We start from the raw sequence: 13,068 nt of genomic DNA on the forward strand, positions 1-13,068 counted from the left end.
TTGCCAGGCGCAAGAAATGCCACACCAAATGCTACGTAGGAGATGCTCTGTGGTAATGCCAAGATGAGAACCAAACCACAACAGCTGAATGCAGCATTTGGAGGGTAAGAGGCAGAGGGGAAAGGAACAGAAACCAACAAGCTCTCTCCAGGCCATGAGCGCGGTTCTTTGCATGTCGATGCTTCTTTTCCTGTCGTACAAACCGGGGGCAATGAAAACGGGATTGCGCGCACCACACGGCGAAGAAGCAACTTGGTAAATAAAAAAACAGAAAGAAAATCAGCTAAAATTAAACCGACGCCGTGCAATAGGGAGTTAGTGCACACTGCTCCGTTGGAAGCGAGCCCTCGTGTCGCGCTCGCCGGGGAGCCGGCTGCTGAGTTATACACGTTTATCCTCCGCGCTCTAAAAAAAGCACGGGACGACAGAGCGCTCCCCCGTGTTTTATGCCCGCACCGTGGGCATGACAGCCCGCTCATAAACCGCCGTAAATTAGCGCGGTTTTCCAGAAGTTTCCCCGGCGGGGCAGGCCACCGCTCGCCGCCCCTTCCCCGGCACCTCCCGGCCGCGGGCGCTGCCCCCCTCCCGAGCCGGGGCCGCCTCATTTGTTAGTCTAATACCCCGCGCGCCGTGCATACATTATGCAAAGCGGGCTCCCAGCCCGCTCCTCCGCCTAGGTGAATAAATTATGCTAACGAGGGCGGGGAGATGGGCCGGCGGGCGGGAGCGGCGGTGGCTCCGCGGCGCGGCTGACAGCGGGGCAGCGCGGGGGCTCCCTGCCGGCGGGGCGACGCGGCTCCCGGCCGCCTGCGGGCTTCCCCGCCTGGCGCGGCTGCTGGGCGCCGGCAGGCAGGCAGGTGCGGGGGGGGGAGCAACAAGTCCGCCGGCGGCTGGGAGGAGAGCGGGAGGCGGAGTGGGGGGGGGCGCTTCCCGCCCCGCGCCTGCAAACCTCTCTGACAAGTGGCAAACCGTTAGCAGAGCACGCTGCTCCCTCCGAAGGGCGGGTGGAAGCCGCGGGGGCTCGCCCCGCACCCAGCCCTGCTGCCGGATTTTGGCTCCTCGCCCCCCCCCCCCCCACCTCCCGCCCCTGCTGCGGGGCTTAGTCGCGACCCGCTGCCGGGCGGCGTGCGGTGCGGTGCGGGCTGCGGTGCGCGCCGCCGCTCCGCCTTGAAAGTGTGAGCGCCGGTTGCGGGCTTTTCTTCTACTTACCGCGTTTTGGGGTTTGGGTTTTCTTTTTTCAATTATTTCGCCTTTTTGGTGTTTATTTTCTGGTACTTTATTGTTATTATTTTTGTTGCCGCTGTTTGTAAACTAATTGCCTCCATGGGGGGCGGAGGAAAGGAAATCAAAGCTGCCGCAGCTGAAGGGTGTAAAAGCACGTTAGGGAAGAGCCGAGGAGCCGCAGGACGGGATGGCAGCGGGAAGCCCGGCTGCGGCGGGGACCGCTGCCCGCGGCGGGCCGGGCCGTGCGGCTCGGCGCTGGCGGCTCTCCTCTCGGCGCTGGCGGCGGCCTCCTGCGTCTACCTGGGGGTGCGGACCAGCGACCTCCAGGCCAGGGTCGCGGCCATCGAGGGCGCCCGAGGGGGCTTCTCTGCCGCCGCCCCGCTCCCGCCGCTGCCCGGCTATTCCCTGGAGCAGCTGAACGCGATGATGCAGGAGAAAGTGGAGCGACTTCTCGCCCAGGTGTGCGGGACGGGGGTGGCCGCTCTCAGCCTGCGTGTGTGCCGGGGATGGGGGATGATGTGTGCGGGGCGACGGGAGGCCGGCTGAGGCGATGAGGGGGGCGACCGGAGCAGCTCCGCGGGCGGGAGGTGGGGGAGAAGCGGGGAGAGTGAGCCCGCATCCCCGGGTGGGGACGGGGGCGGGAAGCGGGCCTGAGGCGAGCGGCGGGGGCGGCGGGCGGGACGGCACCGCGGCTTTCCTCATCCGTAAGGAAAGGGGAAAGGAAGAAAAAAAACCCCACAAAGTCAGGGGGCACTTGCGGCGGAGGTGGGAGAGAGCCGGTGGCGTCGGGCTTGTGTTTGTTGTTGTGGGGGTGGAGAAGTCAGTGAGACACCTTGGGTCGAGTCCAAGTGAAGAAGCGACCGCTGGCTCCGCACCCTATGGAATAGCGGTGAATCCCAGTTTGTGGCCACGCGTGTCGGGAAGGCTGCCGTGGCAGAGTGAGCTCACCCAGTGCCCTCCCGTTGCTTCTCTCGCCCACAGAAATCCTACGAACACTTGGCAAAAATCCGAGTAGCGAGAGAAGTGCCTCCAGAGTGCAACTGCCCACCAGGTAACAGACACAGCACGGAAATCTCTCTGGGGCTTGTAACTCCGGGGTTTTGCTATGCCGTGTTTTTCCCGTGCACGTAAGTCAGATCTAGGGGATGCCTCTTCAATCAACAGCTGTACCTTGAGGGGAAAAGGTGTAAAGCCCAGATTCATTTGTTTCCACTGTGGCACTGGATTGGACCTAACACTAGTTAAAAAACTCCCAGTTAGGCTGGGTAATGCCAAACAATTACACTTATGAGCAAGTTAATGATCTATTCTAGCAAGAAAAAATATATTCTGTCTTAAATGGGGTAGTACTGAATCAAGGCATTATTGGGAAGTAGAACACAAGTTCTTAGCAAAAAATCTTAAGCAACCTATAACATGAATTCAAATAGGTGGAGAGTCTGTTGCAAGTTACCAGTAATATATTCAAGAGCTTTTCAGTCTCTTTTTTTCTGTAGTTATGGATGAAAGCAGTTCCCCTAGGAAGGGGTTGGAGGTTTCATACTGAGGGTTCAAAACTGTGTGTGTTTATGCAACCAGTGATGTCGCTTGACTTTGGAAATTGGGCCCCCTAATACTGGGATCAGTTGTTCGTACACACACACACTGCAGTGTTTTCTGTGTTTTTCATGCTGCTTTTTGACAGTCTGATAGCTGTCAATATTGTCTTAGCTTTATAAACTACCCAAGTTCAAATGGCATCTTAAAAGTTAAGAAAATAATGCCAGTGTTTCACAGGGTGATGTAGGAATTTCAAAATGCTGTGTGATGAAGCGCACTAGACAGTACGCTTTCCATATCCTTCCACTGTTTTTAAAAAACCACATCTTTACATGTGGAATATCGACTGTAAACAAGACTTAAGCTGATGATGTTTGCCAGTAGGATGTGTGATAGTGCTGTGGATGTAAGGAAGGAGCTCTTCTAGTTTAGATTTTAATTCCTGCCAAGCTCATCAGCCTGAAGGGACTGCTGAACCTCAGTGTTTAAACTGACCTCAATCGTTGGTACAGTATTTTGCTGATGATACAAGAGCTGAGTATTTACTGGCTGGTATAGGAGTTACCATGGCTAGCATGAAAGGGACAATATATATGACTAGGACTTTAAAAGAGTGCACAGAATTATACTCAATTCCCAGCTAGTTTTGGTAAGGAACGTTGGTTTCCTGCTGTACTATATATAACTTTTTCCTTTAAGGCTAACATGAGCATACAGTGTTGATCTTATTTTTTTTCTGTTGCTTAACTGCAATAAATTGTAAGATTCAAGTCTGTGCACTAAAAATGAAGGTTGCTCATCATATTGTATGCAAAGATGTACTCTATGAGCCCGAAACATGGGTGAATTTGATGCCAAGCTCTCTCCCTTTGCCTTCTCCTTGTTTAAATTAGTCTGTTACAATGTTTTAGCTTATTGCCTTCATACTAAGGGTCAGTATCTACTGTTTCACAGTTGGTGTTATGCATTGCTTTACTTCCCCACTACCACTAGAGCTCCACATTATACCAATTTTTACCTGACCTTTTTTTCTCTAAGAAGTATGCTTTATCAAATAGATAATGAGTAACAGAATATTCCTCACATGCATTGTAAAAATCCTTGCTAGATGAAAGATAGAATAAAGTGATCTGGGAAACATTTTCAAGGGAGCAAGATCCATAAGATCGGAAAAACTTACATGAATTGTTATAAAACAAACAAAAAAAAAATTGCAGTGAGGACTAGCTGGTATGGGGATTAGAAACGTGATACGGAGCTTTTCACCTCTGGGTAGCTATTTCAGTTTGGAAGCAAGTTTTGTAGCGACTGAAAGATGTTGCCATGTGATAGCCTCATTTTGGACAGCTTAAAATGAGTTGATGCTCTCATGCTTGTTGCCAGTGGACAGGTGTCTACCTCAAAATGGCATCGTCTTGGGAGCCTTGCCTGAGAGAACAAGGGCTGAGCGGCACCGCCACGCGAGTGCCGTGCCTCCTAACAGCGGGCATTAGCCAGAGCAGGAGGGGGTAGAGCGAATAAATCGCTCTTTCTTCATTTGATTCCCTTTGTTAGAATTCCTTTTTGACTGGACAGAATGGGCTCTTATTTTCATCCTTGATGCTGCTATTACAAATTTGGACTACTATGTTCAGGAAGACGTTTGGTTTAATAGGAAAAGTATCATGGAAATGCAGTGGTTTTTCTGTTGCCCGCTATTTGTGAAGCCAAAGAGTAAATTACCTTCTTGCTTCCCCATGTGATTCCATTTTGCTGCTTTATTCTGCTTGGCTTCTGCATTTCTTCCCTGCGTTTCTGTAATAATAAAATACGTGTCTGTTAGAGATGACTTTGGAAAGCCTTCATGGTACAGAGCTGATTGTCTGAAACATCCCTATGCTGTGAGCAGAGCCTGCTGCCAAATGGCCACCAAGGCAGTTTCCATCATCCTGGTCTTTAAAGAGAGGAATAAAGATTATTTAAAAGTAGGTTACATTGTTCTCTACAGAAAGAAGAGAGGGAAAGTCAATCTGCAGACAAGAGGGTGAGAAAGTGGCCTCTGATTTAGGATTAAAGTTATGCAACTGGTGTAGAGCTCATTAGCTTGAGATGTTCATCCCCTCGTGGCCCTCCGTGGCAGGAACTTGCATGTTCAAAGGAAACTGGATTTGAATAGCTTGGATACCAAAGGCAGCCAGGTTCACAACTGCTCGTAGCTTGCAGAGCTGTCCACGTGTAGCTCCTTTTAATTCAACAGTAGCCTTGAACTTTGTCTAGAGTGAAGAGCAGTCACATTTCTCTTGAAAAACTTTGTTTTCACTAAATGTGAGTTTTCTAATTATTATTTTCTTATGAAAGAAACACAATGTGAGGAGATATTAGAGTTTTGATTTTAATTCTGCAGTACTAAAACCAGATACCAAAGATCTTGTAAATATTTTTAAAATTACAATAGCAGGCATTCTTTCTGCCCTTAAAGCAGAGTAATAAAGTTTGAGAAGTAAATGCATGATGACATTCCTCTTAAATTACCTCAGTTCTACCAAGAGTGCCAGCTTAAATCCCATGCTTGCAACTACTGCTGCAGTCATTGCTGGCAGTTAGCCTTCTGCACATAGGACTGGGGGGCAAATTGAGTGGCTAAAATTATTTTAACTGTAATAAATTAATTTTCCTTGCCAGGTTTATTATTTATTGTAAAGTTTATCTACTGTAAAAGATGAACAACAACAACAACAAAAAGGTGCGTAGGTAGTTATTTCCTATGTTTGAATGTTCCTTTAAATGGCTGTTGGAGCATAATCAGCTTTATGAGGAACAGTCAGGCACAGCGCTGGATACATCTTACCAAGTGCCAAGAGTCACACTGTTGTGGAAAGAGTAACACATGGAGAAAGCACAGGGATACTCCCAATTCAATAGTTTGAAGAATCTACAAAAAACTAAGAATTTCTTAAGACTTTCCTCTTCCAGAAAGCATTCATGTGTATACCTGGGACCTGTAGACTTAGCAGAAATTAACGTATGCTTGCGTGTTTTAGGGAATTGATCCTTTATATATTGCAAGGGTCAAGTTCTGACACTTGTGGTCATGTGCCATGATGTCTCCTTCTGTAAGTGTTCCTCAGAGCCTGCTCTTGGAGTCAGGTGCTGTTGGTAGGAGTAGAAGTCAAGTCTATTAGTACAGAAAGTTCAGACTTGGTCAGCAGGAAGGCTAGCAGGTGATTATGTATGGTTCTGCATGTCCTCTTTGGCCAGGTGTAGGTTTTCTTCTTTCTCCTCTTTTGAGGAAGACCTTTACAATGCATTTATTCCTTTAAAAAAAAAATTAAAAAATGATAAAGCAAAGAGTATTATATAAGCAGGAATGCCTATATGCCATACATTTCTTTAATTCTGCATTGACAAAGGATAGGTTGCATAACATAAGAATTTTTTTTTTATCTCTAACTGCTATGACATGCTCTGTATGTATGTTCACTACAGCCTTCATGCACAATGATGGGGTTTGTGAGTTTGGGTGGGTGTTTTTTTTGGTTGGTTGTGGGTTTCTTGTTTTTGTTGTCTGGTGTGGTGTGGGTGGGTTTCTTTTTTTTTTTTTTTTTTTTTTTTTTCCCATTCTTTTTGTCCCCAGAACATTAGCTAAACTTCACTGATGGGTACCTGATAAAGTAAAATTATTTTGTCAACTTTTGTTTTTCTTTTGTGCCACAGACAACGTTTCCTCCTTTGCTCTTTCTCTTGTATTTTTCTCATCAAGAAACCTGCATTTTTCTCCCTGTTGTGTTCAGAAACCTGTGGCTTCAAACCCTTTCCAGCCATGGACATTGCCATCATTCTTCTCTCTTAGCCAGCTATTTTATGCTCTTTTTGTAATCTTGTCATCTTGATTCTCTGTTCCAGTCTTAAAGAGCTTTATGGTTCAGCATTTGAAGTATCTCCTATTTTGCTATGCAATTTGTTGTGATCAGATTATAAAGCTTGTTTCAGTGTAGTTGTGTGTATATAAACCTGTTCATTCAGGAGATGAAATGCCATAAGGAAAGGGGTTGGGGGGGGTGGAGAATACCAGTCAGTCTTATTCTGGTAATTCTAGTGGGAAAACTGTGTTCTACAGCTACAGTTCTTCAGTAAGGTGATGAGTCTGCTGTAGGTATTTTGGTAGCAGCATGGATGGGGAAAATCTATGTATTTTCTTAGCCTCCCAGTACTGTTTTTGTCGTCTTAAACACATAATGTTTGTTTTGACATGCAGTGGAAGTATAATTTAAGTGCTCTTTCTTATTTCCATGTGTTCCATCAGGACTATTTCCTGGAGCATTTTGATTAGTGAGGCTGACAGAATGAAGGATAAATCAACTTTGGGGATTTAAAGAATCCCCAAATATGTATCAGCAGGGTATTCCTCTTCTTTTTTTTTTTTTTTTTTTTTTTTTTTTAAATTATGATTACAGTGAAGCAGTTCTGTAAAGACTGAAAAGGTAAAGAAAAGAGGAGCTGACTTAAGTGTTTACCAGTAGAGAGACTCAAAAGAAAATATGGATAGATATGGAAAACATCCAAAGTGTTTTTCCCTGTTACTTAAAATTCCAGAGTATGCTATCTGAACCTAGCTCCCAGCACTACTTATTTCTGCCATGTCTGTATCATCTATTTGCTGAATGCAGTGCTCAGCTCTAAATTTGTAATTTTTCTGACAGGGCTTTGAGTTCCCCTTTCATACCTTCACTGGTTTGATATTTTTCATTTCAGTTCCTAGATAAAGATGTTTATTGATGTGCAGCAGCATGCAACCTTCTGGGTAGTCTGTTGTCTTGTTTGGATGACTGATTAGAGATACTGTTTTCTCCCCACAGAATAGCTAAATATATTTTATTGGCTAAGATGTGACCTTTTAATTCCCTTCCCTCTGGGTAAGGAGGTAGGGTGTGCAGCATGATGAACGAAACTTAATGTGGCTCAAAGGAGAACTGATTGACAGCAGACTGTACCAGATTTCTGTCTTTTGTAATATCGTTGATGTCAGTGGTGTTGTAACAAAGGTTGATTTGACTATGAAAGTGTTATTAACAAAAGGTTTTTTTATGACTTGAATTAAAATTTATTGAACTTGCAGAATTTTGTCAAACAAGGCATATTAAAAGGAAGGTTTGATTATCTGCATTAGCTGTTCTTATATTATGTGAGATTAATATTAAATATAAGAACATATCATATATGTTCTTAGATTTCCTTCCATGTGGCAGCTGTCCATCTCGAACTGCTGAAGTGTCAAAGCAGTTCAAGTACAGTGAGTCTTGCAGCATGAGAAGTGGCTGTTAACCCTACTTCTGGAACAAAGCTTTTAGTGTCTGTGTAGGGTTTTTTTTTTACTTTATTTTTCTTTCTTGTATCTTTAAATATATGCATCTATTTCCTTAAAGAGTCTTTAAAGCTTAGAAAACTGAGTTCTCTTGGGCAATACTCACCTTCCCCGTTCCTTTCCTTAAAGGTTAGTGGCTTCTTGGGAATGTGTTGCCAGAAGAACAGCACTGCTGCACCTGCATTACAGCACTCATCCTCCTTCTCACTCCCTTCTAAATTTACTGCCTGAGGCTTACCTGTCTACTTTTTGTATACTTAGTGCAGTAAAAATCAGCTAGCTTTGCAAACAGCATGACTGACAGAAGCTGTCTTTATAGGGCCTTTTAGGTTACCGGATAGAATCGTATAATTAATATCTTCAAGCTACCAACCCTGTGAAACCATTCATCTTACTTTAACGCACACAGAACTTGAGTCATGTTGCTAACTACAGGCTCTTCAGGAAGGCTTGTCTACGCAGAGCACTTTTCCCCCTTCATCGTTTCGGTTGATTTCGTAAGTCAGCTGCAAAAAGGAAATCTGACTGCTTACTTAGAACTACTAAGAAGACGTAAGAAGGCACAGAATAATACACGCTGGAAGAAACACTTTTCACTCTATACAATTAAAGCTGCAGCTTGCAGTTAGATAATACACGCAGTAGTGAACACGATGCTGCAGGCTTGCTTTTTGGAAGCTTGCGGACTGTCATGTTTTTACTGGTTAGACTTACAGTAGAGCAGTGCCTGCTTAAATTCATCTGCTTAGGTATTTTCATGAGATTACGTTAAGCAGAAGAAGCTGTTTGTGAGAGCTTGATAAAAATGTCAGGACAAATTTTCAGAGCTGAGTGCCAAATTTGAAAGTGCAACATTTGTATGTACAGCTCTTTTTTCCTCTATGTAGACTTGAACAACTGTAGAAATACAAGTTGGGTTGATACCCCAGGAGATCATCTTATTCGTGCTTCTGGGCTCTGGCCATCGTTGTCAGGTATTTCCTTCCACGTGGTTCACAACCGCAGTGTCTAGTCAGTCACGGCTCAACAAGTTGTTGGATCTGCCTTAATTCTGGGATTAAGTGCAGCAGCCTCCTGTAAATAGTCTCCTCAGTTAAAAATGTGCAGCTCTGTAAATAAGTAAACATTTAGTGCAAGAAATTGTTAATGCATAGATGTGCCTAAGCTAAAGTAATCTATTTAAATATTTCCATAGGTTTCCTAGTTCTTAGCAGGCAAGCTATGATTTCCTTATTTGTGAAGTAAACCACTTGTCCCATCCTTCATGTTCATGAAGAAAACCTGATCAGCATGCTCTCCTTGAAACAGCTTTTTCAGTATGTTGGAAAACAGTCTTGTTTCTGATGCACACTGTAACACTTATCCTTTCTGCTCCTCCTCTGCTCTTCTGTATCTTTTTGGGGGGGGCGGGGGGTGTGTGTGGCAGCAGTGTGGGTGTTGTATTAAAATTGATTGCATTTATATGTGCAGAGGTATGTTTATATAGGAGCAGGCATTTACCTGTAGTTGTAAATATTGCATGCACGTTTAGGGAGAACTGTTTCTTCTTGTGCTTGGAAAGCTTTGAAACAGATGATGATTCTTGAGGAGCTTTTTAAAGAAATACGAAGTTGTTATATATCCATGTAAATCTTTTATAAAAATATATATTTCTAGTAAATTATATCAAAGATGATGACAGCCCTTTGTAGGGCAAGGAAACAATAAATGGAGTGAAGAAAATGTGTAATAACAGAGGTGATAAAACTGGGATGTTATTTCTTTTAGAATGTTCTGAAAATTAATACAATGATTTCAGAGACTTCTGCTTAGATACACTCAACCAAGAAGCAATGTAGCTTTTAAGCAACAATAATTTGTCCTATGGTGTCTTAAAAATTGAGCAGGAAGTTGTCAAATATAAAGAAAATATACTTTTCTTTAGAATGTGTACAGGTGAATTACATGAGGAAATAGATGGAGGTCTATTAAAACCAGAATTTTTAGTTTTTGTCTGTGTTAAGCATTAGAATTATCATCTTAGTTTTGGTTGTGCATGAATCTCATCTTGCAATTATTGTGTGTTGGGCAAGTATATTATTAAATTTCTTTAATGATGTGTGTATTTTTTTTAGAAGTACTTAGGAATTTAAATTTGGGTTTTTAGGAATATGGCTTACAGATTTTTTTTTTTAATAGGTGTTTACCTTTGCTAATATGTCTTGTTTGGGCTCACGATGGAGAGCGGATCACAGTTTCTTGGGGAGGTTGAAAAGGAGGTTGTACAGGAAATAATGATGGATTTGAGTCCCTCTAGGTAGCTTCCCCTACCTGTCTGTGGATCTTCTACAATCTCAGCTGAAGAAGTGTTGAGGAGAAGGAGGGTATCAAATAATCTTTGATCTTTGGTCCTCTTTTTAACGCAGTACACTGTACAACATAGCAGTATGATGGTTTTGGTGGTCTTTCACACTATGCCGTAACTTGGACACACGGTAGGCTGCCTGACGAGTCACGGTGACGTAATGTAGAATATGGCTCACTATATCAGGGAAAAACCTGCATAAAGGCAGGCGCCTGATCCACTGCTTTCTGCTGACTGAAATAGCTGGCTTGTGCCATTTCTTGTTACTACTTCAGTCTGTTGGTACCTGGGAGGTGCATCCTCTGAGCAGCAAAGACTTGTGGGAAGGAAGTGTTTTATTTTCTCTTCTTTTTCTAAAAAAGAAGCAGAATCAATTAGCTCATGAACTTGGCTCTTCCTACCCTTTTGAAGATTTTAGTACTCTTAGGAGTAAGGGGCTGTGGAGTAAGAGCTGTAAATATCAGGGGAGGAAGACTGTAGAAATAAGTGGTTTTAAGGCCTTTGCTGTTTTGCCATTTGCAGTTTATGCTGTCTTAAGAAAAACTCATTTATTTTACCTTCCACTTGAGTATTTTCAATATCCCTTCTCTGTAATATAATAGCACAGAAAAAAATCATACTGCAAGTATACGTTAAAGGTTTAGCTTATGAATGAGGTTCCTTTGATAAGTATAAACTCATTCTTAGCACACTGTGCTTAAGATTATGGTAAAAAACTGCTATTTAAAAGATCTTTTCTAAAATTGGGTGGGGGGGAGAGGAAGGAACATAGGAGTTTTGAAACCAGGAAAATGTGTTGAATATTGGAGACCAAAATCTTTTATCAGAGGTGTGGCTACCACTGCAGTGACAGATTTGTGTATGCATATCTGAACGCAGAACAGCACCCTGTAACTTGAAGAACACTAAATAAACTCTCTAAAAAGATACTTCTGTGATTAAGATCATGTGCAGTCTGTAAGAGCAAGAGCATAGCTAGCTACGGACTAAGGCCTAGCTTCTGCTGGTAGAACTAGTTGTGTTGCTAGGAAATGCTGTAAGGTTTCTTAAGATATCGGTGTTTCAGCTGGATGATAGTAGGGTTTTCATGGAAGACAGCAGTGTTCAAAGTCAAAGTGTATATATCTTAACTTGAGGAGGTATTTCCTTTAGCTGGCATCTCTAATAATCTCTTAAGAATATGAGAACAGCTGCTTGAAGGCACCCCTCCTCTTCCTCCCTGCCCTGAACCCGTACCTTCTGAGTAAGCTCCTGTTCTGATTCCCTTGATGTTCTCAGGGGAAGCCTTGATACCTGAGCATAGGGGTATGGCCACAGAGGATTAAAAGGATAAACTCCATATTCCTCTCCAGTCACAGAGTTTACATCTAGATAATGCCCAACGGCATCACTATGAAACATACCGTTAAGTGGTGGCTGGAGAGTCCCTGTACTGCCAACTCTGCTGCTGCTTTTTATCAAATGTTCCTTTAATGCTTGCACCTCCACTGCTGGTTATTGCTGGTTGAAGGATGACAAATGTTGAGAACTATCACTTCAGCTTGACAGAGGTGCTTAATATACTACTGATTTTACACCCTTCATCTCTCAGACAGGATAGCTGTCTTGAAACTTTAGTAAAAATACTTCCTGACTCCTATGTGGTCCTTGTACCAGGAGATGTGCTCTGTGCAGACATACTCAAGTGTAGACTAAAGTGGGTGTTAAGGTGGTCTTTATGGCAGTGCTGAGCTTGAACTCTGCTCTTTTTTTATTCTCTGTCCTGATGGATGCTTGATAGTTGTTTGTGTCAGTTAATATTGTGCGGCTTGGGGAATGGCTTTAGTTGGCACATACAAATGCAGTGGTATCACAGAAACGGATCGTGGTGTTTGCTGTAGCTATCTATGTGTGTTTATGAAGAAGTCACAGTTCAGTAAGGATTATCTGGCATGTGTTTCCCAAGTGGCTCCTGAGAGTAGCCATGCAGAATACTGATGAACCAGAGAGGCTGAAAGACACAGTGGCACGGCATCAGTTTAAAATGAACCAGTGCTTAGACAGCCATTGTCAATACTTACTTAGAGTTGGTGTCTTTGTAATGATGACAGCCGTGTTTGTAGAAGGCTGGAAATGTTTCTCTATGTGAGGATGAAGTGTTTTTCCAATGCAGCAAGCATGTAAGTGCACTGTATTTCTTTAGTGTAGGGAGACTGATCTTAGTGAAGAGAGATTAGTATTTAAGTCTGACGGTTGTGGATTTCACTTTAGGACAGCTTTGCATAATTCCTTAGTTTGAATTCCAGGCTGAGCCACATCCTGACGTGTGGTAGGAGGACTTTCTTTTAGCACGTTCAGTTAGGAGGCAGCACATAAGCCCTTAGACTGGCCAGTTAAAAAGAAGCATGAGCCTTGAAAACTGAACCACCAGTCAGCAAGACTGAAATCCTCTCTTTTTTTTTTCTCTCTCTTAAAATTGATTTGCTGCTACAAGGTGGTCTTCTGATGTATTCCAAACAATTTCAGTCCATTTTAGGATAATAAGGAGAAATGAATCTGTTTTCAGTGTGTATTATAACAACTGGAACACTCTGGAAAAAGCACTCTCATAGTAAGTTTAAAGGAATGCAGCTTAGAGGAA

General features: G+C 43.4%; 1 protein-coding gene across 1 annotated transcript in view; it reads left to right on the forward strand.

Moving 5' to 3' along the window:
• Positions 1 to 870: 870 nt before the first annotated feature.
• Positions 871 to 13,068, forward strand: part of COL25A1 (collagen type XXV alpha 1 chain) — a 322,148-nt gene continuing 309,950 nt past the window's right edge. The window contains exons 1-2 of the mRNA XM_075751482.1: positions 871 to 1,683; positions 2,206 to 2,275. Coding sequence (XP_075607597.1) covers positions 1,324 to 1,683; positions 2,206 to 2,275 — 430 coding nt within the window. The 5' untranslated portion in view covers positions 871 to 1,323. The remainder of the gene's footprint in view (positions 1,684 to 2,205; positions 2,276 to 13,068) is intronic.

The sequence above is a fragment of the Balearica regulorum genome, chromosome 4 (genome assembly GCF_011004875.1).
Source record: "Balearica regulorum gibbericeps isolate bBalReg1 chromosome 4, bBalReg1.pri, whole genome shotgun sequence".
Classification (NCBI taxonomy): Eukaryota; Metazoa; Chordata; class Aves; order Gruiformes; family Gruidae; genus Balearica; species Balearica regulorum.